Here is a 27,115-nt window from a genome sequence, read left to right on the forward strand (position 1 = left end):
CTGAAAACCCAGAAGCCATGGACCAGCTAAACCAGGGCTCAGAAGACCCACTCAAAAGACCAGTGGTGTAGGTGAAGGGCGCCGATGCTCTCAAGCTAATGGGGATGACAGGCGTGTGCCACCGCGTCATCTTGAGACAAGCTCTCACTGCATTGCCCAGACTTTCCCCAGGCTCCTGGGTTAGAGCAGTGCTCCTCCTTAACCTCTCAGTAGCTGGGAGGACAGGCGTATGCCTCAGTGCCCAGCCCAGGGCCCTGATTTTGACATTCACTGTTAAAGGCTCACGTGTCCCGCGCTTTTGCTTGGAGTCGCGTTTTATCCATTCCCAGGCTTTCGTGAAGAGGCAGATTCTAGTAGGGACATGTCACACTGTTCCTGGATCTAAATGTACCCATTGAAATGGAAAAAGAGAGGAAAACGTTTAGAGCAACATCTTACAGAGAAAGAAAGAAAAAAAAAAAAAAAAACTCTTAAATGATCCAGAAGAGAGCGAAGGGCAAATTCTGGGTGGGTGTTTTTGTTTCCCTCCTGGAATGAAAGTTGGGTCTTGATCTTGCGGGAAATGCTGAACATGCTCCTTTCACTTCCCGTTCCCTTGATGTCATCATCGTTTAAATGATCAGGGTACAAGTACCACAAATGCAGAAACCGATTAGCTGCCTAGGACCTCATTACCTTCTGTAAATGGACAAAGTCATTTTGGACTAGTGATTCTACTGTGTTTAATTATTTTATTTAAATATTTGTGGTGCTGAGGATTGAACCCAGGGCCTTGTGCATGTAAGGCAAGCACTACCAACAGAGCTGTATCCCCAGCCCCAATTATTTTATTTTATTTTATATTTTGGTATTGGGGATTGAACTCAGGAGCCCTCAACAACTGAGGCACATCCCCAGCTCTATTTTGCATATTATTTAGAGACAGGCTCTCACTGAGCTGCTTAGGACCTCACTTTTGCTGAGGCTGGCTTTGAACTCTTGATCCTCCTGCCTCAGCCTCCCAAGCTGCTGGGGCTACTGTGTTTAATTTTATTAGTATGTTTTTATTGACTGATTGATTGATTGATACTGGGGACGAACCAGGGGCACTTTACTGCTGAGCTACATCTCCAGTCCTTTTAACTTTTTAATTGAGATAGGATTTCACTACGTAGCTGAGGCTGGTCTCAAACTTGCAATTCTCCTGAGTCATTGGAGTTACAGACCCGTGCCACCATGCCCAGCAGTATCTAATTTTATTTTTCTTTGAAGTGCTGGGGATGCAACCCAGGGCCTTATCCCTATTAGACAAGTTCTCTACCCCTGAACTACATCTCCAGACTTAGCATTTCTTAAAGAAGGACCTTTAGGAACCATTTAGTAACATTGAGATGGCTGGTGTACGGGCAAGAAATCCTCCTGCTCATATGGACAGACACTCTCCTCAGTCTTGTGGCTGCTAACCCCTTTCTGGAAAATGTTGCGACACTTCCTGCAGTTCCCTTGTGCATATTAGGGTTCTAAGAAATTCAATCCACCTCTGGTTTCTGCAAAATGCAGCAGGTCACTTGTACAGTCAATCAAACAGGGACTAAATGGCACGACGACAAATAGAAAACTTTCACCTGAAAACTGCGAAGACGTCACTCTGTCTCTCTCCTCCACTTGGCAAGGACCAGAGCTTCAAATGGCTCTGTGCTGGGTTTTGTCTTTTTAAGAAGCACACACTCTATTGCTGGTAACTATTCTTTATTTCCAAGTTTAAAAGCAGCAAAGGAAACAAGTTTTATCTTGTTTGAAAGAAGTTTAAGTGCTCCAGGCTCCCATCTCTTCCCTCCTAGGAGAAAAAAAATCAGTTCACTGGTATTGAAATTTTTTAAACAAAAGTGTGTGTTTGTTTTTGGGTTTTTTTTTTTTTTTTTTTTTTTTTGGCACCAGGGATTGAACTCAGGGGCCCTTGACCCCTGAGCCCCACCCCCAGCCCTATTCTGTATTTTATTTAGAGACAGGGTCTCACTGAGCTGCTTAGGGCCTCGCTGTGGCTGAGGCTGGCCTTGAACTCAGGATCCTCCTGCCTCAGCCTCCCTCCCAAGCCGCTGGGATGACAGATGTGTGCCACTGTGCCCAACTTCAAATAAAGTTTTGATTTTGACATCATTTAAATATACAGAGAAGGGGCTGGAGATGTGGCTCAAGCGGTAGCGCACTCACCTGGCATGCGTGCGGCCCGGGTTCGATCCTCAGCACCACATACAAACAAAGATGTTGTGTCTGCCGAAAACTAAAAAATAAATATTAAAATTCTCTCTCTCTCTCTCTCAAATAAATAAATAAATAAATAAATAAACAGAGAAGTTGCAAAACTAGGGTGGAGAGAGGACAGTTAATGAGTAGGGTGCGGTTGGATGAGAGGGATAACTTGAAATGTTCTGTAGCACAGAAGGAGAACTGTGGATGACAACAGCTAATTGAATATTTCAAAATGTCCAACAGAGGATTTTGAGTGTTCCCAACACAAAGAAAGGATAAATGTTGGAGGTGATAGGTATTTTAATCACCCCAACCTGATAATTACACACTAGATGCATGCATTGAAATGTCATGCTGTACCCTATAAATTCATAATTGTTATATGTCAAATTAAATATTAAAAAAAAAAAAAAAATATATATATATATATATATATATATATATATATATATATATATATATATATATATATTTTAGGTGTAGATGGACACAACACAAAAATGCCTTTATTTTCATGTGGTGCTGAGGATCGAACCCCAGTCCCGCCTGTGCTAGGCGAGCGCTCTACCGCTGAGCCACAACTCCAGCCCCCAAATTAAATATTTTTAAAGTATTTTCTAATGTTGCCAAGTGAGCCAGGCGTGATGGCACGCATCCGTAATCCTAGTGACTCAGGTAACTAAGGTGGGTGGATCAAAAGTTCAAGGCCAGCCTCAGCAATTTAGCAAGACCCTGTCTCAAAATTTAAAAGTTAAAAAAAATTTTTTTTTAGTTGTAGGTGGACACAACGCCTTTATTTTTATTTATTTATTTTTATGTGGTGCTGAGGATCAAACCCAGTGCTCCGCACATGCTAGGCGCGAGTACTCTGCCACACAACCCCAACCCCCAAATTAAAATTTTTTGAAAGGGCTGGGGATATGGCTCAGTGGGGGAAAAAAGTTTGCTAAGTGAGTACAGAGAATTCCCACATACCCCTCACTCAGCTCCAGGGTCCCCTAATGTTATCAGCTTACATTATTGTCGTCCATTTGTCAAAAACCAAGAAATCAACACTGACACATTGCTATTAATTAAACCAGCCTTTGTGTGGATTTCTCCAGGTTTTCCCTAATGTCTTTTTTCCTTTTTTGTACTGGGGATTAAACCCAGGAGCACTTAACCATGGAGCCACATCCAGAGCTCTTTTTTATATTTTATTTACAGACAGGGTCTTACTAAGTTGCTTAGGGTCTCACTAAGTTGCTGAAGCTGGCCTCCAACTTTCAATCCTCCAGACTTAGCCTCCTGAGTTGCTGGGATTATGGGAGTGCTCCATGGTACCCAGCTTAATATCTTTTTTCTATTCCAGGATCTGGCACTGGTTTTGATTGCTTAGGTTCTGGGTAGAGCATTTGTTTTGGAAAAAATGTTCTGTGATTAATTTCAGTAAACAGTATTTATCTGAAGAGCCAAACGGACTGAAATTTACCTTCTCAGCCCACAAAGACACTGCCTTAGGTAATGCTGGGAGTTTTGCACAACCTGTCTTCAGGGAGACTGGATTTCCTGAGAGTGGCCTAGGGATTCTCAGCATAGGGAAAAGAGAAAAAGAGAAGAATTCTTCCCTTTATTTATAACTGACTTTGCACATCTAATATTCATGTGGAAAAAGACTGCAAACCATATTTTTTTAGTTCTTTCATATTTTTTTTTATGAAAACACCCAGAATTTATGTGGTTTCAAGAGTCAGCTGGGTAAATATAGACCAAACTCTGGTTTGGTGAATAAAAGGGATATGAGAAGAGAAAAGTTTCAGGGTTGGAGGAGGAAGTAGAATTGAATCTAAATCCCAGAGGACCCTGGAAGAGACCTTCCATCATCCGTCTGTTCATCTTCCAATCGTACACCATATGTCTGTCACTGCAAGATGGGGGCAGGGAATGTTTGAATGTGAAATGATGGATTCGGGTAGGTTTTCAGCTGTAGTTAAAAACACACTAGTTGGATAACCTTGAATGAGTTGCTCAATCTTCCTGAGACTGTTTCCTTGGCTGTAAAATGAGGATTGAGGGGTTTTTTTTTTTGTTGTTGGTTTGATTTTTGTTTGGTTTTGGTACCAAGGGTTGAAGCCAGGGAGCATAACCACTGGGCAATATCCCCAGCATTTTTTCTTTTTCTTTTTTTTTTTTTTTTTTGACAGGGTCTTACTAAGTTGTTTAGAGCCTTGCTAAGTTTCGAAAGCTGGTTTGAACTTTTGATCCTCCTGCCTCAGGCTCCTAGGTAGCTGGGATTACAGGTGTGCCCCACCACACCTGGCTAAAATTGAGTATCTAATAAGATAATGTATTTAGCACAGTGCATGACATAGAGAAAGCACATGATATAACTGTTATAATCATTGTTACTGTTATTATTACTTTATTGCCAAAGGTATTCCACCCTAATGCCAACAAACTTTTTCAAACTCTTCTTAAACTATCATTAGTCTCATCTGCATATGTAGATATTCAGGAGCCAAGAATTTTGAGGGTTCTCAGTCTAAGTGGAACAATGGTGTATCCAAGTTCTTTTAGAGAGAGAGAGAGAGAGAGAGGGAGAGAATTTCAATATTTATTTTTCAGTTTTCGGCGGACACAACATCTTTGTTTGTATGTGGTGCTGAGGATCGAACCCCGGCCGCACGCACGCCAGGCGAGCGCGCTACCGCTTGAGCCACATCCCCAGCCCCGGAGTTCTTAAAGTATGTCTAAGAAGTGGGGCACAGGGCTGGGGCTGGGGCTCAGTGGTAGAGCACTTGCCAAGCACACGTGAGACACTGGGTTCAATCCTCAGCACTGCATAAAAAAGATAAATAAAAATAAAGGTTGGGCTGGGGATGTGGTGCACAGTGGTGTGCCCCTGTGGTCCCAGTTACTCAAGAAGCTGAGGGAGAAGGATCTCGTAAGCCCAGGAGTTTGGGGTCAGCTTGGGCAACAGAGTGAGATGTCATTTCTTTAAAAAATAAAATGAAACTGGGAGCAGTGGCGCCTGCCTGTAATCCCAGGGGCTGGGGAGGCTGAGGAAGGAGGATCACAGGTTCAAAGCCAGCCTCAGCAATTTAGCAAGGCCCTAAGCAAAGCAGCAACCCCCTGTTTCAAAATAAAATATAAAAAGGACTGGGGATATGACTCAGTGGTTAAGCACCCCTGGGTTAAATCCCAGGCACCAAAAAAATAAAATGAAATGAAATGAAATAAAATAAAGTCTAAGTAAATATGAATTTTGATCATTGGTCCCAAGCAAGGGTGAGGTCCATGAAGCAGCAAACAAGTCAAAGTGATGGACACCAGATGAGTTTTCTCCAGTTGCCCCCTCCCCCACCTGAGAACAGAATGCCTGCCTGGCCTCCGGGTGGACCAGACCCTGAGACAGGCTGCCAATTAGCTGCCCTGTTACTGTGGCCTGAAATAAAATTCTCAGCAGAGGACTACAAACATTTGCTGAACACACAGACCTGTGACCTGTGGCTGCAACTGCAGGATTCCAGGGGAGGGGTTTGGATTGCACCATCACTGTGGGTCGGTGGCTCCAGGCGGCTGTCACATCTGGGAAAGAGGAGGAGGTTGTGATCTGCAGTTTTAAAATGCGATTCTGTGCCTAGCATGCTCAAAAACCTGGGTTCCATCCCCTGCATGACAAATAATAAAGTTTCTTTTAAAATGAGACTGTTGTTTTATACAATGATCATTTTCAGCCAGGCGCCATGGTACACATCTGTAATCCCAGTGACTCTGGAGGCTGAGGTAGGAGGATTGCAAGTTGAAGGCCAGCCTCAGCAACTTAGTGAGGCATTAACCTTCTCAAGAACTCTTTTTTTCCCCCATTGTTATTTGTTTTTATGGGAAAAGGTGGAAATGTGTGTGAAAACAGCCGAGGAGCCTGCCTGGAATACAGGAAAGAGTTTAATGTTTATAATTCAGGGCTCCAGGACAAAGGTGGCCTGTCCCCATCTGACTTCACTTTGGGAAATAATGCTGAGATATGGAGAGGAGGTGACAGAAACTAGAAGGAACCCCTGTTTGAGACATCCACCTGCTCAGAAACAGCCCCTCAGCTCACAGGAACCGCACGAGTCGGTGTCTGGAACACATGCAGGCTCAGAACCTCTGGCTCAGAACCTCGGAAAGGGCTCCTTGGGGGCTCTGTACAGAGGGCGCAAGCGCAGAAGAAACAGGCGAAGATTCTCTGATAACCCACAGACACCTGCAAGAAGGACGGGGTCCTTCAGATTCACCCGCCAGGTGACCTCGTTCCTTGGCAACTCCAGTGGTCTATGAATATAATTTTTTTCTTACCTTCTAGAACATAAAGGGGTAAAGAAGTAGCTGGCCCGTTCACAGCTTTGGATGGGAATAAACATTTTGCATATTAAAAATTTTCTGCAGGGCCCTGAAAAATCAGATTTGGCCAGGTGCAGGGGCGCACACCTGTGATCCCAGCCACTCAGGAGGCTGAGGCAGGAACATCCCAAGTTGAAGGCCAGCCTCAGCGACTTAACCAGACCCTGTCTCAAAATTTTAAAATAAATAAATAAATAAAAAGAGCTGGGATGTAGCTCAACAGAAGACCTGGGTTCAATTCCCAGTACTACCAAAAAGAAAGAAAAAAAAAAAAAAAACCCAGATTTGCTCAGGATTGCTGAAAGTGTTTCATCTAAATTTAATTCAAAAATATTGGATGTCAGTGGCTCAGGAGGCTGAGGTAGGAGGATCGTGAGTTCAAGGCCAGCCTCAGAAATTTAGCAAGGCCCTAAGCAACTCAGGGAGACCCTGTCTCTAAATAAAATATAAATAATGGCTGGGGATGTGGCTCAGTGGCTGAGAGCCTCTGGGTTCAATCCCCCATACTCATAAATAAATAAATAAATAAAATTAAATATTGACCTCTTCCCTAATCTCTCTCCCTTTTTTCTCTTTTTCATAGGGCATCTGGCCCCACTCCCCTACCTTTGATCCAGTGTTCCACACACACCCCAGGAGCTGAAGGGAGGGGGAAGATGACGTATTGACCTGAGTTTCTCCTGAATGCTCCCCTGCACCTGTGCTCACGGCTGCACATTCAGTGCTTTCTGACTTGGTGTTCAGGGTAAATAAACTGGTATTTCCAGCATCCTGATCAGCGTCCCAGCCAGCAGGCCTTGGTTGGAGGTCATGCATTCATCCTGCACACGGTGCTGCCTTTATGCTGCTCTCCGGGAGGAGTAGCTAGAAGACAAGTCCCGTAGACAGTTCCGGTGCAGAATAACCAGACCCAGCCATCACAGGGCCATCGGGGAAGGCTTCATAAAAGAGGACGTGTTTGCGTGGACTTTGAAGGATGGATAAGGGCTTACACAGGATTTAGCTCTGTTTTCCCTCCTGTCTCCCTTTTCCCTGCTAAAAAAGCTAGATGCCACCTGGCACCTGGGATAAAATCTCAATAAGGAAATAATGTTTATCTGGTGCCAAAAATGACCTGAAACTGACCATATATTATATATAAAACCTTTAACACCTGCTACTGTGCCCAAGACAGTGTAAGACCCTTCTGAATTTCTGCATTCTGATTTTAACTGTCTCTTTCCCTTTCCTACCCTCATATTTATTTTTTGAGAAGTATGAAGCCCCAGAATAATAACAGGAGAGGACGGGGCAGGTGTATGACAGGGAAAGAGAGTCTATCCTAACCCTTCTTGCTTCTTTTTTTGGGGGGGACACTGGCGATTGAACTCAGGGGCACTGGACCGCGGAGCCCCATCCCCAGCCCTATTTTGCATTTTATTTAGAGACAGGGTCTCACTGATCTGCTTAGGGTCTTGCTGTTCCTGAGGCTGGCCTTGATCTTGTGATCCTCCTGCCTCAGCCTCCTGAGCTGCTGGGATGACAGGCGTGTGCCACCACACCTGGCTCCCACCCCTTCTTTTAGCTTTAAATTCTGCATTGTCCCCACTTCTCTGCTTTGAGGGTCTCCCTAGAGCAGTGGGAGGGAACACTGGGTCTCTGGGCCTGGGCAGCACTGTTGCTCTCCCTGGAATCCCAGGGGAGGTTACCTCTTGGGGTAGGAGACTGAGATGGAACCCAAGCTTGCTCCCTGCCCCTGTCCTCCTCTTCGCTTTGCACAACCAGAAGGCGGACCTTTCAGTATTATTCTTCTCTCTGCAGCCCAATTGGCTTGGCAACAATAAATCCATATTTCCTCCTTGGCATTTCTTTAGATGTGTACTGCTTGGCTTCAAAACTCAAAAGGAAGTTGCCTGGCGGTAGGCCTTGAACCGCTTGCCTTCTGGCCTTGGTCACTGGCTTGACGGGTGTCACCGAGTCTCCTGGGAGAGCTGGCAGCTGATGAAATCCCAGAGGCCCTGAACCTCCCTTCCAATGAATGCTCTTATTTGCAGATCCGGGTTCAGAACAGGAACTGCGGTTGGAAATTGGTCAGGAAGGTAGAGCTACCGAGGGAGCAGGTTTGCTTCCAGCTGCTTCAGAAAGAGAGAAAGTCCATCTGGTTTTGCAGATTAAAATCTCCCATGTTTATGAACTATTTCTAAAAGTTCTTGGAGTCCCTTTCCAGGAAGAAGCTAGGAAATCAGAGTAGCAGAGAACACGAAGCCCTGTTTTGGTCTGCTTTACTCTAAAGCATCCTTATTTGTAAAGAGACACCCACGTGGATGCGTGACCTGAATATTAGGAACAGTGGCTAATGAAGCTTGATGTGAGCCATGTACTGTCTGCACCCTCACATCCATCCGGGCTCTCTTTTATTTCTGTAAGTTAGGAACTGGCTCTGTTTCCCAGAGAAGGGAGATGAGGCCTGGAGAGGTTAAGGCCAAGGTCAAGGTCACACAACTAGTCAGTGGTAGAATGGAGGTTCAAATCTAGATCCCTGGTTAGACCTTGCTCAGTGCCCTGGAGTTTACACAGGCATGAAAAGAAGCCAGTTCCACTGTTCCTGAGATGTGACCCTTCTCAGGTACACCTCCAATTTGCTCTTTATTCCTTTTTTTTTTTTTTTTTTCCTGCTTCTTTCTCTGCTGGGAATCAAACTCAGGGCCCTGCACATGCTAAGGGAGCACTCTACCACTGAGCTCCGCCCCCAGCCCCTGATTTCATTTTAAGAGACAGAAACTGAAAACTCAAGTCGGGGCATCTGAAAGCAGCAAAAATATGTTCCTCTCGGTCTTTGTTCCCATTCCTTGGTTGGGAGTGTAGATTGGTGGGGCCTCGGTGACATTTACTTTGCAAACAACAGCCCAGAAACCAGGCCGAGTCCACACCTCACTGAGTAAATAGCACAGGGAGGCCCTGGCAGGGCTCGCCAGCTCCCAGGAGAGAGGAGCAGGAGAATGTAGCCATGACAGGGGGTGTGGGACCCAGAGCTCTGGTCCCAGTGATGCCATCATGAGCACCTCGCCCTTCCTGACTCCAGTGTGGAGGAAACCAAGTCGACTGTGTCTGTGGTCCAGGCTTCAGGGGCAGTTCACCTGGGCAGTGCAGTGGGTGGTTAGGTACCAGATGGTGGAGTTCATTGCGAGGTTCAAGTTTGAGATTCACCCCTTACAAACTCGGTGATCCTAGACTCATCTTTAACTTTTCAGAGCCTCTTTTTTTCCTATCAGAAACCAAGGTTAATAGTAGGACCCACCTCCTGGGGGTATCAAGAAGTTAGAGTTAGAAGGACTTACAGAGGGTGGGGGCGGTGGCACAGTGGTAGATAGCTCGCCTAGCACGTGTGAGGCCCTGGGTTCGATCCTCAGCACCACATAAAAACAAACAAATGAAATAAAGGTACTGTGCCCAACTACAACTACAAAAAAATAAAAAATAAAAAAAAGAAGGGCTGTGGGGTAGCTCAGTGGTAAAGTGTCCCGATGTTCAATCCCCAGTATAGCAAAAACAAAAAACAACTATTAATGATTCCCGAATTCTGCAAGTATGCGCTGAATGCCCACCACATAGAGGGCTCTGTGTTAGCTCCAAAGACAATAAAAGATACTCACATGGACTTTGTCTTGAAGGTTTCACAATCTAGTAGGAGGTGCACACAAATTGACAATGGCATGAAAGGTACAGTCACCCGTGAGATTAGGATCCTGCTCTTCTGAGACCCCAGGAATTTCTCCAGAGACCTGAGCATTGCAAGTCACATGGGAGAAGGTGGACCTTGTGATTGCCCGTAGCACATTTTCAGGATCATCTTGAGCAATCTACACAACTTCCCCGGACCAGTTTCCTTCCTGTGGTGGTTCTGTGTGTCAACCTGGCCAGGCATAAGTCCCAGTTATTCAATTAAATTCTAATTCAAGTGTGCCATGAAGGTAATTTGTAGATGTGGTTAATACCTACAATCAGTCGACTTTAAGTCAAGGAGGTAACTGAATGGGCCTCTTCCAGTCATGAAACGGCCTTCTTCAGCCGGGCTCGGTGGCACATGCCTGTCATCCCAGTGGCTGGGGAGGCTGAGGCAGGAGGATCACGAGTTCAAAGCCAGCCTCAGCAAAAGCAAGGCCCTAAGCCACTCAGTGAAACCCTGTCTCTAAATAAAATACAAAATAGGGCTGGGGATGTGGCTCAGTGGTCGAGTGCCCCTGAGTTCAATCCTTGGTACCAAACAAACAAAAAGGCCTTCTTCATTCAGAGCAAAACTGAGAATTCTCCCAAAAGAAGAATTTCTGTCTCTTCTGCTGATGATCCTAGCCTGCTGGTCTGTCCTGTAGGCTTCAGACTTGCAGCTTCCACAATCACATAAGCCAATTCCTTGAAGTTTACTTCATCTAGATCTACATCTGTCTCCCACTGCCTGCTGTCTCTGATACTTCCTCTTCCCCTGCCAACTGTCTCAGACCTCATCTGCCTCCTGGTCCTATTTCTTTTTTTTTTTTTCCTTGGGGGTGGGGTACCGGGCATTGAATTCAGGGGCACTTGACCACTGAGCCACATCCCCAGCCCTTTTAATATTATATTTAGAGACAGGTCTCACTGAGCTACTTAGCACCTCATTCTTGCTGAGGCTGGCTTGGAACTCGCGATCCTCCTGCCTCAGCCTCCCAAGCTGCTGGGATGACAGGTGTGCGCCACCACATCCAGCTTCCTGGTCCTATTTCTTTCTTTCTTTTCTTTTTTAAAAATATTTTTTAGTTGTCAAAGGATCTTTATTTTATTTATTGATATGTGGTGATGCTGAGAATCGAACCCAGTGCCTCACACATACCACTGAGCCACACTCCAGCCCTCCTGGTCCTATTTCTACAACACCCAGTTATGAAAGTACAGGAAGTTATGAGACCAGGAAGAAAGCTGAAGGCTGTGGAGTCCTGTCAGTGGGTGTTCAGACAAATGCCAAGCAATTGTTCCTGGTCGTAAAGACTTATGGGCAGCACTTAGGGCTGCCCTATAGGACCGGGATGAGGGTAAGGCAGGTGAGATGTACAGGTGCAGGATTTAAGGAGCAAACCAGAAAATTTAGTAATCAAGATAAATAATACTTGATACAGTATTTTTAAATTAATGCAAAAAAATCCATGATGAACAAAATAACCAAATTTTAAATAAAGAAGGCAGGGACTAGGGATGGAGCCCAGTGGTAGACTGCTTAGTAGTGTGAACAAGGCCCTGGGCTCAATCCCCAACACTGGTCAAAAAGAAAGAAAAACCATGAACCATTAAGCTGGGCATAGTGCCACATGCCTATAATCCCAGCAACTGGGAAAGCTGAGGCAGGAGGATCTCAATTTCAAGGTCAGCCTGGGCAGCACAGTGAAAGCCTGTTTCAAAACAAGTCTGAAAAGGACTGGGATGTAGCTCAAGGGTAAAGTAATTGGTAGCATGCACAAGGCCTGGATTCAATCTCTAGAATGCGGCTGCAGGGAAGAATTAGTATTCCTGGTTTTTCTTTTCTTTGTTTGCTTTTTCAGTACTAGGGATTGAACTCAGGGGCTTTTAACCACTGAGCCACATCCCCAGCCCTTTTTCTGTACTTATTTAGAGACAGGGTCTCACTGAGTTGCTTAGTACCTCACTAAGTTGCTGAGGCTGGCTTGGAACTCACAATCCTCCTGCCTCAGCCTCCTGAGCCACTGGGAAGACAGGCATGCTCTGATTTTTCTTTTCTTTTCTTCATGGTGCCGGGATTGAATCCAGGGCTTCACACATGCTAGGCAAATGCTCTACCCTGAGCTCCACCACCAGCCCCGGGAGCGGGGCTGGTGCTGGTTCTTTTTGCTATCAACTCTGGTATGGATGGCACAACACCCTTGTCCTGAGTCCGCTGGGCTCTCTGTGTTCAAGCTAGAATGGCGAGCTACCCTATGGACCATGTCACTATTGCATAAATGTTTTCCTCTCCCATCAAGACCCACACAGGTGACAGAACTGAGGGGTTTCCTGGGGTGGGGGAGTTTTAGCACTTACATTAGGACAATGCCAACCAGCCAGGATGGTTTGTCACCTCTTCAGAGAAAGAAACAGGGCATTCACCTTAGGTGCCTTTGTCCCCTCCAAGCCACTTGTGAGCACTCAGGGATTATTCTGGACTGAATGTGTCTCTCCAGACAGAGCATCTGGCAGGCACCTGGTCCCTTCCTAATGACTTACACATCTGAAGCACAGAAAGGATACAAGTGACACAGCCAGATACACTGGCCAGTCCCTGTGGCTCCAGCACCAGCCTTATCAGGCTTCTGGAAGTCCTGCTGGATTCCTGCCCACCCACTGAGCTGCCGATTTGAAGCCCCCTAGAGTCCTTGGCTCATTTGCCTAAAACCTTCCTGGGAGGCTGCATTATTATTATTATTATTATTATTATTATTATTATTATTATTATTTTAAACAACACTCAACCTTTGAGAAGTTTTTTTCATGGCCAGTCACAGTGGCATATACCTGTAATCCCAGTGGCTCAGCTCAGGAGGCTGAGGCAGGAGGATCCTGAGTTCAAAGCCAGCCTCAGCAACAGCGAGGTGCTCAGCAACTCAGTGAGATCCTGTCTCTAAACAAAATATAAAATAGGGCTGAGGATGTGTCTCAGTGGTCCACTACCCCTGAGTTCAATCTCTGGTACAAAAATTTTAAAAAAAAAATTTTTTTTTTAGTTGTCAAGGGACTTTTATTTTATTTATTTATATGCAGTGCTGAGAATTGAATCCAAAGCGTCACACATGCTAGGCAAGTGCTGTACCACTGAGCCACAACCCCAGCCCCTGGAAAGTTTTTGTGTTGTGACTTGGACACAAATGATCATTTTGCTTCTAGAATCATTACACTATGCCTTCTGGAACTGGGGACATTCTAGGAAGGTCACTAACTAGGCTAGCTCTGTCACTTGGGTCAAGATCCCTGATGTGTACAACCACAAGAATGGTTGTACTCGATGTATGTATAATATGTCAAAATATACCCTACTGTCATGTATGTCTAAAAATAACAAATTAAACATAAAAAAAAGGATCCCTAACTGCTTGGGCTTCTGCTTCCTCAATCTCCAAATGAGAGGCTTGGACCTCTGTGTTCTGGCAGATAGCAGGGTACCTCTGTGAGCATAAGTGTTCTCATTTATAAAATCAATAACATGATAACTTTTAAGGTAATTGTGATGATTAGGGATGTGGGTTGTGCATATAAACCAACCTGGTATAGCACTTATGGGAGCTCACTTCTTATCTGATTAGTTATTTTTTTCCCCTTTCCCTTTAGTTCTGCAAAATACAGTGGTTTTATGATACCACTTTTAGAACCAGTAATAACAGATGGTTAATTCTGTTTTTTTTTGTTTTGTTTTTTGTTTTACTTTTAATTGTTTTTGTTTGTTTGTTTATTTGTTTTTGAGATGGGGTCTTGCTTTGCTGTTCAGGTCTCAAAACTCCTGGGCTCAAGCAACATTCCTGCTTCGACCTTCCAAGTAACTAGGACAAGTGTGTGACATTCCAAAAAGCCCAGCTCTCATTCCAAAATTTTTTTATTGTTCACCTAATATGTGCCAAACCACACTATGTAGTAGATGCTAAGGAGATGATACTGACCAAGAACCTGGTTAGAAAATGTCAGAAATTGTCCAAAACAACCCAGCAATTAAAAAAAAAAAATTAGCAGAAGGATTCATGAAGCCAGGCATGGCAGCTCACACACCTGTAATCCCAGCTGCGGGAGAGGCTGAGGCAGGAGGATCACAAGTTCAAAGCCAGCCTCAGCAACTTAGCAAGAACCTGTCTCAAAATAAAACATAAAAAAGGGCCAGGATATGGTTAAGTTAAAAAAAAAAAGAAGAAGAAGAAAGAAAAAGAAACGAAAAGAAAGAGAAAAGGATCCCTGATAGATGGCCTCCAGAAGCCAGAAATCACAGGTTCTGTGATCCTTTCAAATGAATTCTGAGTAGGTGCTACTTGGCCGCTGGTGGCTGTGCCCCGCCCCCCCTCCCCAGCCTCTGCTCTTCTTGCATTTGAAGCACCTGCTGCGGTTTCCAGGATGCTGACATTTACTTTGGCCTTTATGTCAATGTCACTGGTAGAGAGACGCCAGCTGCGGGGCCTCTCTTTCAGCCTCGCCAATGAATGGTGCTTTGTTGATAAGGGAAAACCCGGGGCTCACCCGCCGCCCGGGCACCCCACCACGGGCTGAGCGGGGCCTCTGCGAACAGGAGGAGGCAAGTCACCTCGTCCTCAGGAATGTTTTCCTTCTGGGCGGGATCCTCTGGCTGCATCTGACCTCACCTCCTGTTGCGTTTTGTCCTCCTCCCTCTCCTTCTTGGTGGAGAGGTGTGGGATTTTACCAGGCCATAGAAAAACCAACCGCAGGTGGAAGGCAGAGTGCGGTGGCCAGTGCGGGGGGGGGGGGGGGGGGCGGGGGGGGAGGGGAAGGGAGGGTCACTGCTCCCCAGGGACAAGCCTCCTTTGGGGTGCAAACAGGAAGATCCCTGGACCAATTCAGTTTAGTAGAGCTCCCCTGAGCGAGTGCAGCAGACAGACCATCAGTGAGCTGGGAGTCCCCGGAACAGAGGGGGTTCTGAGAACTCCCAACAGGTCATCTTCAGCCTTTGTCGAAAAACAGAGGGGCTGGGGCTGAAGGTGGGTCTGAGCCTGGGTCCACCCCAGCTCAGCAGAACAAAAAAAGAAAAACAGGTGCGAAATAGGAAACAGCTGAGTCAGCGACCGCCCCTCCATCACCCTGTCAACGGTGACAGATTCACTAGTTAATGGCTTCCAGGTCCATTAGGTCATGACCACCCCATCTTCCACAACCAACCAGAGCTCAATTACTGGGATGAAATTCCGTGTTGGCTTGGGCTTAGGGGCCCAGGACAGATGCCCAATCCAAATCCAAGGTTTTCCTGCAGAGTTCTACTTAACAAGAGCACAGCCTGTAACCCCCAGCTGCTCAGGAAGCAGAGGGAGGAGGATCACAGGTGGGAACCCACCTGGTCAAGATAAGGAGACACTATTTTTATTTATTTATTTATTTATTTATTTGAGACAGGGTCTGCTAAGTTGCTTAGGGCCTCACTAAACTGCTGAGGCTGGCTTTGAACTTGGGATCCTCCTGTGTCAGTCTGCTGAGCTGCTGGAATGACAGGTAAGCGCCACAGTGCCCAGCTGAGACACTGTCTTAAAACAAAATTAAAAGGGCTGGATGTGTAGCTCAGTGACAGAGAATTTACCTAGCATACAGGAAGCCCTGGGTGCAACCCCTAGTGCTGTGGCTGGGGTGGGGTGGGGGTGGGGAGGAAGTGTCCTGGAAAGAGGTCAGCATTTTAGCTGATGAATGTATCTAGGCTCAATCTGTTTTTATTATTTTTTTTTCAGTTGCAAGTGGGTTCCCCCACCTTTTAAATTTTTTTAATTGATATATAAAATTTGAGTAGCCGGGCACAGTGGTGCATGCCTGTAATTCCAGTGGCTCTGGAGGCTGAGGCAGGAGGATGGTGAATTCAAAGCCAGCCTCAACAACGGTGACACCCTAAGCAACTGTCTCTAAAAAAAATACAAAATAGGGCTGGGATGTGGCTTGGTGGTTGAATGCCCTAGGGTTCAATCCCTGGTACCAAAAAAAAAAAAAAAGTGATATAAAATTTGAGTATATTGGGCTGGGGATGTGGCTCAAGCGGTAGCGCGCTCGCCTGGCATGCGTGCGGCCCGGGTTCGATCCTCAGCACCACATACAAACAAAGATGTTGTGTCTGCTGAAAACTAAAAAATAAATATTAAAAAAAATTCTCTCTCTCTCTCTTAAAATTTTTTTTTTAATATATTTACCATGTGATGCTTCAATACATGTTGGTCATTCATTTAAAAAATTTTTTTTAGGGCTGGGGATGTGGCTCAAGGGGTAGCGCGCTCGCCTGGCATGCGTGAGGCCCGGGTTGGATCCTCAACACCACATACAAACAAAGATGTCGTGTCCGCCAAAAACTGAAAAATAAATATTAAAAAATTCTCTCTCCTCCCTCTCTCTCTCTCTCTTTAAAAATAATTTTTTTAGTTGTTGATAAACACAATACATTTATTTTATTTTTATATAGTGCTGAGGATCAAGCCCAGTGCCTCCCACGTGTGAGAAACTCTGCCACTGAGCTACATCTGCCCCCATTTTTAAATGTGTTACCCTACTCAACTGTTTTCCCATCCTTCATCAGTTGTTTTCATGAATGCACTTTCTGGAGGAGGGGAGGCTGCATTATTAGTCCCATGTGGGGCTTTTCTATATCAGTTTATTTCAGAGAACTTTTATACTCTGAATGGAAGGAGCCTCCTCCCAAAGCATGATGTTGAGTTTCACTGTCTCTTGGGAGGGACTTTAACATAGTGGTCACTTGTGGCGGTTTTGCAGTTAGAGGCCCTGGATTTCCATCCTGCCACAACCGTTTGTCTGGCTCTTGCCTCATCTATCTGCCTCTGCCACTTGTTCCTTATGTGACTTTGAGCAGATTGCTTAACCCTCAAGGCAGGACTTCCTGCTCACGGAATGCTGAGATGGGAACGACCCCCCTCGGATCTTTGGAAGGATCAAATTAGCGCCCAGACCCTGGCACTGGGCTCGCACAGGTGAAGGGAGCAAGAAAGGCTGGCTGTGTGTGTCAGACTATCAGATAAAGGGCAGGACATCCAATTCAATTTGAATTTCAGAGAAACAAATCATTTTTAGTGCAAGTCTGTCCCACATATTGCATCATTGCATGAGACTCAAATTTAATTGGGAATTTATTTACTAAATCCTAGCAACCCATGTTTGAGGCATGGTAGAAAGTCTTAAGGGATAATGTGGTATGATATGTCTGGTGAAAAGCGAACAGATTTCAGTCTATTATTTGGTTCCTTAGAAACTTCCATATTGAAATAGGGAAAAATTGAGTCAATTTGGGGACCTGTATTTGTCAGCTTCCATTCACTATAACAAACATCTGAGATAATCAAATTATAAACAGAAAAGGTTTATTTTGGCTCATGTTTGGGTTTATTTTGGCTCATGGTTGTGGAGTTTCCTGTCTATGATTGTTTGATCCCATGGCTTCAGGCCTGTGGCCAAGCGTCATGGCAGGAGCATATTGCAGAGCAAAACCATTCCCCAGAGGGTCAGGAAGTGAAGGAGAGGAAGAAGAGCATGGGATCCCACAATCCCCTTCAAAGCCATCCCATAAAGACCTTCCACTAGGCCCCACCTCTTGAAGTTTCCACAACCTCCAAATACTGCCAAGCTCAGGAACAAGACTTTGGAGGATGTTCCAAATCCAAACTGTAGCAGAACCCCAGAAATGGCAGAGAATGGAGATAAAACTCGGGATTAAGAACAAAGGGATTGCCGTGGGCAGTGGCACACACCTGTAATCCTAGCGGCTTGGGAGACCAAGGCAGAAGGATCCTGAGTTCAAAGGCAGCCTCAGCAAATTAGCAAGGCCCTAAGATAGTGAGACCTGGCTCAGTGGTGGAGCGCCTATCTAGCATGCGTGAGGCACTGGGTTAGATTCTCAGCACCACATATAAATAAATGAATAAAATAAAGGTCCATCAATAATTAAAAAATATTTTAAAAACACGAGATACCACTTCACTAAATAAAATGCCTAGTGATGATACTATATGAGTGGCCATAATACAAAAGACATAATAATAAGTGTTATGAGCTGGGGATGTGGCTCAAGCGGTAGCGCGCTCGCCTGGCATGCGTGCGGCCCGGGTTCGATCCTCAGCACCACATAAAACAAAGATGTTGTGTCCGCCAAAAACTAAAAATAAATAAATAAATAAATATTTAAAAAAAATAATAATAAGTGTTGGCGACAATGTGGAGGAATTAAAATCAACCTTCAATTCAAAATGGTACATCCAGAGGCTCAGGGTGTAGCTCAGTGGTAAAGTGCTTGCCATGTGCAAGGCCCTGGATTCCATTCCCAACACCACAAAAACTAATAAGCAAAATGATACCTCTGCTTTGGAAAACAGTCTGTCAGTTCCAACTCAAAACACAGAGTTACCAGACAACCCCAAAATTCCACTCCTAGGCATATGCCCAGAAGGAATGAACACGTCACCCAAAAACTTGTACACAAATGTTCCTTCTACCTTATTCATAATAGCCAAGAAGCAGAAACAACCCAGGGCCCATCAACAGAAGAATGGATAAATGAAATGTGGTCTATCTACACAATGGAATATTATTCAGTAATCAAAAAATGAATGAGGCTGGCTGAGGTGGCTCATGTCTGTGATCCCAGCAGCTTGGGAGGCTGAGGCAGGAGGATACTGAGTTCAAAGCCTGCCTCAGCAAAAGTGAGGCACCAAGCAACTCAGTGAGATCCTGTCTCTAAATACAAAATAGGGCTGGGGATGTGGCTCTGTGGCTGAGTGCCCCTGAGTTCAATCACCGATACATACCCAAAAAAGATGAATATATACTCAAAAGAATTTAAAGCAAGGACTGAAGATATCTGTCCATCCATGTTCATAGCATTATTATTATTGTTAGGTTCCTTGACATTAGTAACTCCAGTTTGGTTCTGGAACTCCATCTTGACCCCAAACCAAAACTTGTAAACTGCCAAGAACAAGAAACTTCAGATACCTTGTTCCTGTATTTGTCCCCACCAAAGTCCCTAAACACACACAAAAAAAACTGTTGCTACCCAACCACCTGCACCCAAGGTCAATTCTAGCTTGCTCTTGTTTCTGGTCCAAAAGATATATAAACTTCCATTCAAGTGACAAAGGCTACTGTGTCTTGCAGAAGGGTAGCCTGGAAGATATTCTCAGTCAATAAACTTTGCTTGAACCCAGAGCTGTCTCTCGGGGGTCTTTGTGCCAGCTACCCCAACAAGTATTATTTTGGTATTGGGTATTGAAACCAGGAGTGCTTAATCCCTGAGCCACATCCCCAGCCCCCTTTTTTATTTTTATCTTTTTAAATTTTGAGACAGGGTCTCACTAAATTGCCAAGGCTGACCTTGAACTTGAGATCTTCCTGCCTCACTTCTGAGTTGCTAGGATTATGGGCATGTGCCACCACGCCTGGCTAAAAGGAAGGAAATTCTGATAAACCTTGAGGATATTATGCCATGTGAAATAAGCCAGCCACAAAAAGACAGATAGTACATGATCTCACTTACAGAAAGTATTGAAAATAGTCAAATTCAGCCAGCTGGAGTGGTGCACGCCTGCAATCCCAGCAACTTCAAGTTCAGCCTCAGCAATTTAGCAAGACTTGATCTCAAAATCAAACATATAAAGAGATGGGGGCTGAGGATGATACTAGGTCAGTGGTAGAGCGCAGTGGTTTCAATCCCCAGTACAAAAATAAAATAAAATAAACAAGAAAGGAGGTACTGATACATGCCATAATCTACGTGAACCTTGAAAACTTTTTGCTGGGCTGGACCATACCTCAGTGATCCAGCTCGTCCTCAGCATGCACGAGGACCTTGGTACAATCCCCAGCACCAATAAATAAATAAACATGAATAAAAACAAAAGTGAAAGAGCCCATTCACAAAAGAATCACATATTATTTGATTTGGTATATAATGAAATGTCTGTAAAGGTAAATTCATAGAGATAAACAATAGATAGGGGGTTGCCTAGGACTGGGTTTGGGGGTGATAAGAGGGGTTGGGGATGGTGGCTAAAGAATATGAAGTTTGGGGCTGGGGTCGTGGCTCAGTGGCAGAGCACTCACCTAGCACATGCAAGGCCCTGGGTTCGATCCTCAGCACCACATAAAAATAAATAAATAAAAATAAAGGTATTGTGTCCAACTACAACTAAAAAATAGATATTTTTTAAAAAGGTAAGTAGGGTGCTAAACATCAACAGCAAATTTAAAATAGCATGTATTTATTAGCTTTCACCTTGAAGTACTCTATGACAAAAATCCTTGATATCAAATCAGAGACACGGCGTCTGATAGAAGAAAAAGTTGGCTACGATCTACATACTGTGGGGTCGGGCTCCAAATTCCTCAATAGGACACCCATAGCACAAGAGTTAATAACTAGAATCAACAAATGGGACTTAGTCAAACTAAAAAGTTTTTTCTCAGCAAAAGAAACAATAAGAGAGGTAAATCGAGAGCCTACATCCTGGGGACAAATCTTTACTCCTCACACTTCAGATAGAGCCCTAATATCCAGAGTATACAAAGAGCTCAAAAAATTAGACAATAAGAGAACAAACAACCCAATCAACAAATGGGCCAAGGACCTGAACAGACACTTCTCAGAGGAGGACATACAGTCAATCAACAAGTACATGAAAAAATGCTCACCATCTCTAGCAATCAGAGAAATGCAAATCAAAACCACCCTAAGATACCATCTCACTCCAGTTAGATTGGCAGCCATTATGAAGTCAAACAACAACAAGTGCTGGCGAGGATGTGGGGAAAAGGGTACACTTGTACATTGCTGGTGGGACTGCAAATTGGTGCAGCCAATTTGGAAAGCAGTATGGAGATTTCTTGGAAAGCTGGGAATGGAGCCACCATTTGACCCAGCTATTCCCCTTCTCGGTCTATTCCCTAAAGACCTAAAAAGAGCATGCTACAGGGACACTGCTACATCGATGTTCATAGCAGCACAATTCACAATAGCTAGACTGTGGAACCAACCTAGATGCCCTTCAATGGATGAATGGATAAAAAAAATGTGGCATTTATACACAATGGAGTATTACTCTGCATTAAAAAATGACAAAATCATAGAATTTACAGGGAAATGGATGGCATTAGAGCAGATTATGCTAAGTGAAGCTAGCCAATCCCTAAAAAACAAATGTCAAATGTCTTCTTTGATATAAGGAGAGTAACTAAGAACAGAGTAGGGTCGAAGAGCATGAGAAGAAGATTAACATTAAACAGGGATGAGAGGTGGGAGGGAAAGGGAGAGAGAAGGGAAAATGCATGGAAATGGAAGGAGACCCTCAGAGTTATACAAAAGTACATACAAGAGGAAGTGAGGGGAAGGGGAAAAATAATACAAGGGGGACAAACGAATGTCAGTAGAGGGGGCAGAGAGAGAAGAGGGGAGGGGAGGGGAGGGGAGGGGGGATAGTAGAGGATAGGAAAGACAGCAGAATACAACAGACACTAGTATGGCAATATGTAAATCAATGGATGTGTAACTGATGTGATTCTGCAATCTGTATATGGGGTAAAAATGGGAGCTCATAACCCACTTGAATCAAATTGTGAAATATGATATATCAAGAACTATGTAATGTTTTGAACAGCCAACAATAAAAAATTAAAAAAAAATAAATAAATAAATAAAATAAAGGTACCGTGTCCAACTAGAACTAAAATAAATAAATAAACAAGAAAAAAAAAGGATATGAAGTTTCTGTTTGGGTGGTGAAAATATTCTAAAAAATTGCTTGTGTGGATAGTTTCACAGCCATGAAACCCACTTGACCAAATGGCGTATGCCTATAATCCCAGGAACTCGGGAGGCCAAGGCAGGAGGATCACAAGTTTGAGACCAGCTTCAACAATTTTAGGGAGACTCTGTCTCAAAATAAAAAATAAAAAAGGGCTGGGGATATGGCTCGGTGGTTAAATGCCCCTGAGATCAATACCTGTTACAAGGGAAAAAAGAAAGAAAGAAAGAACAAAAAGAAATCATACTGTATACGGACTAACTGTGTGTTACGTGAATCATAACTAAATAGAACTATTAAAAAGTTGGTACATGGGCTGGGGTTGTGGCTCAGCAGTAGAGCACTCAGCTCACGCGTGTGAGGCCCTGGGTTCAATCCTCAGCACCACATAAAAATAATAAATAAAAACAAAGGTATAGTGTACAACTAAAAAAAATAAAATAAAAAAGTTGGTACATTGTGGGCTGGGGATATACCTCAGTTGGTAGAGTGCCTGCCTCTCATGCAAAAGGCCCTGGGTTCAACCCCCAGCAGCCCCCCCACACACACACACACAAAAAGTTGGTACATTGCAGATGTTTAGGAAATGAAAGGCTAGATGTGCTTCAGGAAAACAAGGCAGCATCCCAAGAAAGAAGAAGACATGAGATCCAGGAAGGTTGTTCCACAGCCTGAGAGGACAAGCAGCCCAAATTGGAGCAGGAAGGCTCTAGACAGTGATCAAAAATGGTTCATAGTGGGCTGCAGGTGCAGCTCAGTGGCAGAGCACGTACTTAGCATGTTGGAGGCCCTTGGTTCAGTTTCTAATATTAAAAAAGAAAAGAAAAAAAAAAGTCCACAGAAGCATTTGACAAAAAATAGCAATAGCGGGGCTGCGGGGCTGTGGGGCTGGGGCTGGGGCAGAGCGCTTGCCTCACACATGCGAGGCCCTGGGTTTGATTCTCAGCACCACATAAAAATAAATAAATAAAAATAATAGCAGATGGAGTTAAAAAAAAGTTTTTTTTTTTTTTAATCTGCTTTGACTAAAAGCAAAACAAATTCTTGGCACATGTTACTTCAACACAAAAAATATATGGTTTAAAAATGGGAAACAGAATGAGAATGATCAGATTGCATGTCCCAAAACTATTTTGCATACCTATTTCCTACTTAGTAAAACTGAGATTAATTTTAGAGCTCTTCGTGCCCAGAGGGAGGAGGGAGGAGAGAAATGAGAGGGGGTGGTCCCCCACCATCTTGCCCACCACCACTAACTCCTGGGGACTCCCAGGATACTGGACCAGCCTCTTTTCCTGCTGCCCTTTGTGATTTGATATTATGGTTTCTGGGTACCACACAGTGGCTGCCCCTTGGACCCTATGTCTCTGGGAATCTTTGGCCCTTCCTCCTGGGCCTTCTGGCCCATCTTGCTCTGAGCTGCCCACCCCTGGCTCCTAATCTGACTCTTGCTTAATATTTATTTTCCTAAACTTGACACTTGGGACTTTCCCTGGATTTCCTCATCCAGGGCTCAGACTCCAATTCCTCTTGACTCTGCACCCCACACCCTACAGCTGCAGTTCACCCACGCCCAGCTCAGCCCCCAGAACCCTGGGCCCGGACAGAACCTGACATCATCTTGCTTGACCCAAGGTGGGAAAGTCACATCCCAATCACCACATCTCAGCAGTCTCAGTTGCCTCATCTTTGGACACTTGGGAGGAATTATTCGTATTGTGTTCACCCAAAGTGTATGGCAATTAGAACTGTGGCCAGCACAGAGTAGGCCTTAGGAAATTGTTAGTTCAAGAAACTTAGAAGGGGATGGGGATGGGGCTCAGCGGTACAGAGCTCACCTAGCACTCGTGAAGCACTGAGTTCGATCCTCAGCACCACATAAAAATAAATAAATAAAATAAAGATATGGTGTCCATCTACAACTAAAAAATACATTAAAAAAAAGAAGGAGAAGGAGAAGGAAAAGGAAGAAACACAGAAGTAGCCACTCTTGTGGCTGAGGCAGGAGGATGGCAAGTTTAAGTTCAGCCTCAGGGACTTAGCAAGACTGTCTCAAAATTAAAAGTGGTATAGCACCCATGGATTCATGGATTCAATCCCCAGTACGGAGAACAGGGAAGGGACTCAGAGATTCAGAGAAGTAAAATTTCAAGCAAGGCCAAGAAACCGCAGCACAGCTGGTGTGGTCTATGCAAAGCAGCAGGAGTTAGTGAAGACTTCTAGAAAGAAGGCCATACTGAGCATTTCAGATTTCAACAGTTTTTTTTTTTTTTTGTACCAGGGTCTGAGTCCAGAGGTATTTAATCACGGAGCCAGATCCTCAGCCCTTTTTATTTTTTGAGATGGGGACTTAATAAGTTGCTTAAGACTTTGATAAATTGCTAATGGTGGCCTTGAACTTGCAATCCTCCTGCCTCGGCCTCCCCAGTTGCTGGGATTACAATTGAACACCACCATGCCCGGCTCAACAGTTCTTAAAAACAAAGATAAAACAAAAATCAAACAAAACTGCTGTGTCTGATATCTGGATAATCTTCTATACTTATCCCAAGGCTTTGATATCTTTTGGACACACCCAAAGACACGGACATTTGGACACTCAACAACAGAACAAAAGATCATATTCATTAGGGATTCTCTTTCCCATCCCCTCCTAACTACTTTGGCACATCCCCAGACCCTGCATTTCTGAGCGTTCTCAGCCAACACCTCCACTGTGCCATGACCTTTGACTCATTAAAAGATTTCCCACTTTAGTTTCTCTAGAACCAACTTCCCATATGTTGTACCTTCTTCTTTTTATTTTATTTTTTAGTTGTCAATGGACCTTTATTTTATTTATATGCAGTGCTGAGAATTGAACCCAGTGCCTCACACACACGAGGCAAGCACTCTAGCACTGAGCTACAACCCCAGCCTGGCTTCATAAATTTTCTTAGCAACATTTTTTCATTTTATAGTCCACAAAGAAGGGAAAAGAGCTTCTAAATATAATATCTATATTTGACTTTGCAGAGGGACCTTAGTGTGGAAGGCTGGGAATCTTTAAATTAGATGAAGACATTTGACTTGGGCTGGGGGTATAGCTTAGTGGTCGAGTACTTGCTTACCATGTGCAAAGTCCTGGGTTTGATCCCCAGCAAGGTGCACAACAAGAAGTTGGTACTTTATTGATCCTATACTTTCAGAATTCACAGTTAAGTGATATTTAAAAAAAAAAAAAAAAAAGTTGGGGGAGAGGGCGTGTCTAAAATACGTCAGTTTTGTCAAGCAAGAATATTTGCCAAGGAACAATCATCTATTACCACTCAAAAGCGTAGAAAGGACATGATCTCAGAATATAGGATTGCCTTTTAAATTCAGTACATTAACTTTTTGGAAAGGGTCCTAAATTGCTCTTGATTTTCTCATTTCTCTTCTCTCTTGGTTTGGCCCCTGGGAACCACAAAGAGCCGCAGAGCCATCTAGTGGCAGATTATTGTCACTGCACATGCAAATGACTTCCATTTCGCAGTCCCCCAAAGAGTTTACTCACACCTGGGGATTTCTCCCCAACGAGGATGAAATTTGTTAAACTTATTTTATAAATATTACTACAGCTTTGGACTTTAAAATATTGCCTCACTATCAATCTGAAGGTTGAGCTTCCAATCATTGGAGGGGATGCTGAGGACTGTCCCAGGGGGGTTGGCCTGAGCTAGAGCTTCCCATGGGGTGACTGGGACCCTTGGCTTCCTCGTTTCCACTCGTGGTAAATAACAGTGGACAGTGCTGTTCCCATGACAGAGAAAAGGGCATGTAATATATTTGCCACCATTCCTGATAAGTAAACCGTTGACTGATGCTTCTAGAAAGATAGTGTAGTCCACCCAAATGGGCTAAGGGAAAAGGCTTACCATGAGAGATGGAGCAGCGTTCCAGAAAACCTCTGAGGCTTTTAAAAAATGTCTTAGTTTTCATCCAGGTGTGGTGGCACATACCTGTAATCCCAGGTGCTCCAGAGGCTGAGGCAGGAGGATGGCAAGTTCAAAGTCAGGCTCAGTGACCTAGCAAGGCCCTAAGCAACAGACCCTGTCTCAAAATAAAAAATAAAAAGCACTGGGGATGTGGCTCAGTGGTAAAGTGCCCCTGGATTAAATCCAAAGTACCAAAAAAAAAAAAAAAAGTCTTAGTTTTCAGATTTTTTTGAATAGAGATCATGCACATATTTTTTATGATCATTGAAAAAACTTTTTTTTTTCCTCCAGCACTAGGGATTAAACCCAGGGCCTGTACACACTAGGCAAGTTCTACCCCACTGAGCTATGCTTCCAGCCCTAGAATTTTAAATTTCTTTCTTTCTTTTTTTTTTTTTTACCGGGGATTGAACTCAGGGGCACCCAACCACTGAGCCACATCCTCAGACCTATTTTGTATTTTATTTAGAGACAGGGTCTCACTGAGTTGCTTAGGTCCTCGCTGTGGCTGAGGTTGGCTTTGAACTCCTGCCTCAGCCTCCCCAGCCTCTGTGATTACAGACATGTACCACTGCGCCCAGCTGATTTTTAAATTTTTGATGCTATTGTATGTGATTTTTTTTACAATTCATTTTGTACACCTCCAGCCCCACTTCCTACTCTTAACAGTGGTCTTACCAGGATGGGAGTGGGGGTGAGGTACATAACAACACGGGCAACTGCTCCTTTCTAAGAATAAAGTACTTTAATAACTCAAGAATTTATATACAGTTAATATACATTTCTTTTGTCATCAGGAACATAAAACCAAAGGGTATTTTAATTAAATTTCTGAAACATAATATCAATAATAACTTTAGATCATACTGTTTACATTTTGTGAAGACCTATTCAAGTTCAAATTTTTCATTAACCCTTTCCTGTCCTCACAATGTTCCAACCCAGTCTCAATCTTTGCTCAGAATCTTTCTTTCTAATTCACATTTAAATGAAGTGAGGGCTGGGGTTGTGGCTCAGTGGTAGAGTGCTTGCCTCGTGTGTGTGAGGCACTGGGTTCAATTCTCAGCACTGCATATAAATAAAATA

The 27,115-nt window shown here is 44.1% G+C and overlaps 1 protein-coding gene and 1 long non-coding RNA gene across 3 annotated transcripts in view; one reads left to right on the forward strand and one right to left on the reverse strand.

Moving 5' to 3' along the window:
* The window catches only part of LOC139706684 (tetratricopeptide repeat protein 28-like), a 90,064-nt gene extending 80,139 nt beyond the window's left edge, over positions 1-9,925 (forward strand). Inside the window, exon 3 of the mRNA XM_071614980.1 lies at positions 7,175-9,925. Coding sequence (XP_071471081.1) covers positions 7,175-7,234 — 60 coding nt within the window. The 3' untranslated portion in view covers positions 7,235-9,925. The remainder of the gene's footprint in view (positions 1-7,174) is intronic.
* LOC114082416 (uncharacterized) overlaps positions 1,712-27,115 on the reverse strand; it is a 92,600-nt gene continuing 67,196 nt past the window's right edge. Inside the window, exons 3-5 of one of the 2 annotated variants that reach the window (XR_011708273.1) lie at positions 5,706-5,796; positions 2,191-2,260; positions 1,712-1,816 (exon numbers count right to left, since the gene is read on the reverse strand). This is a non-coding gene — a long non-coding RNA (uncharacterized lncRNA). The remainder of the gene's footprint in view (positions 1,817-2,190; positions 2,261-5,705; positions 5,797-27,115) is intronic. The other variant, XR_011708269.1, reaches the window with a different exon arrangement.

Source organism: Marmota flaviventris, chromosome 1 (genome assembly GCF_047511675.1).
Source record: "Marmota flaviventris isolate mMarFla1 chromosome 1, mMarFla1.hap1, whole genome shotgun sequence".
In the NCBI taxonomy this organism is placed as follows: Eukaryota; Metazoa; Chordata; class Mammalia; order Rodentia; family Sciuridae; genus Marmota; species Marmota flaviventris.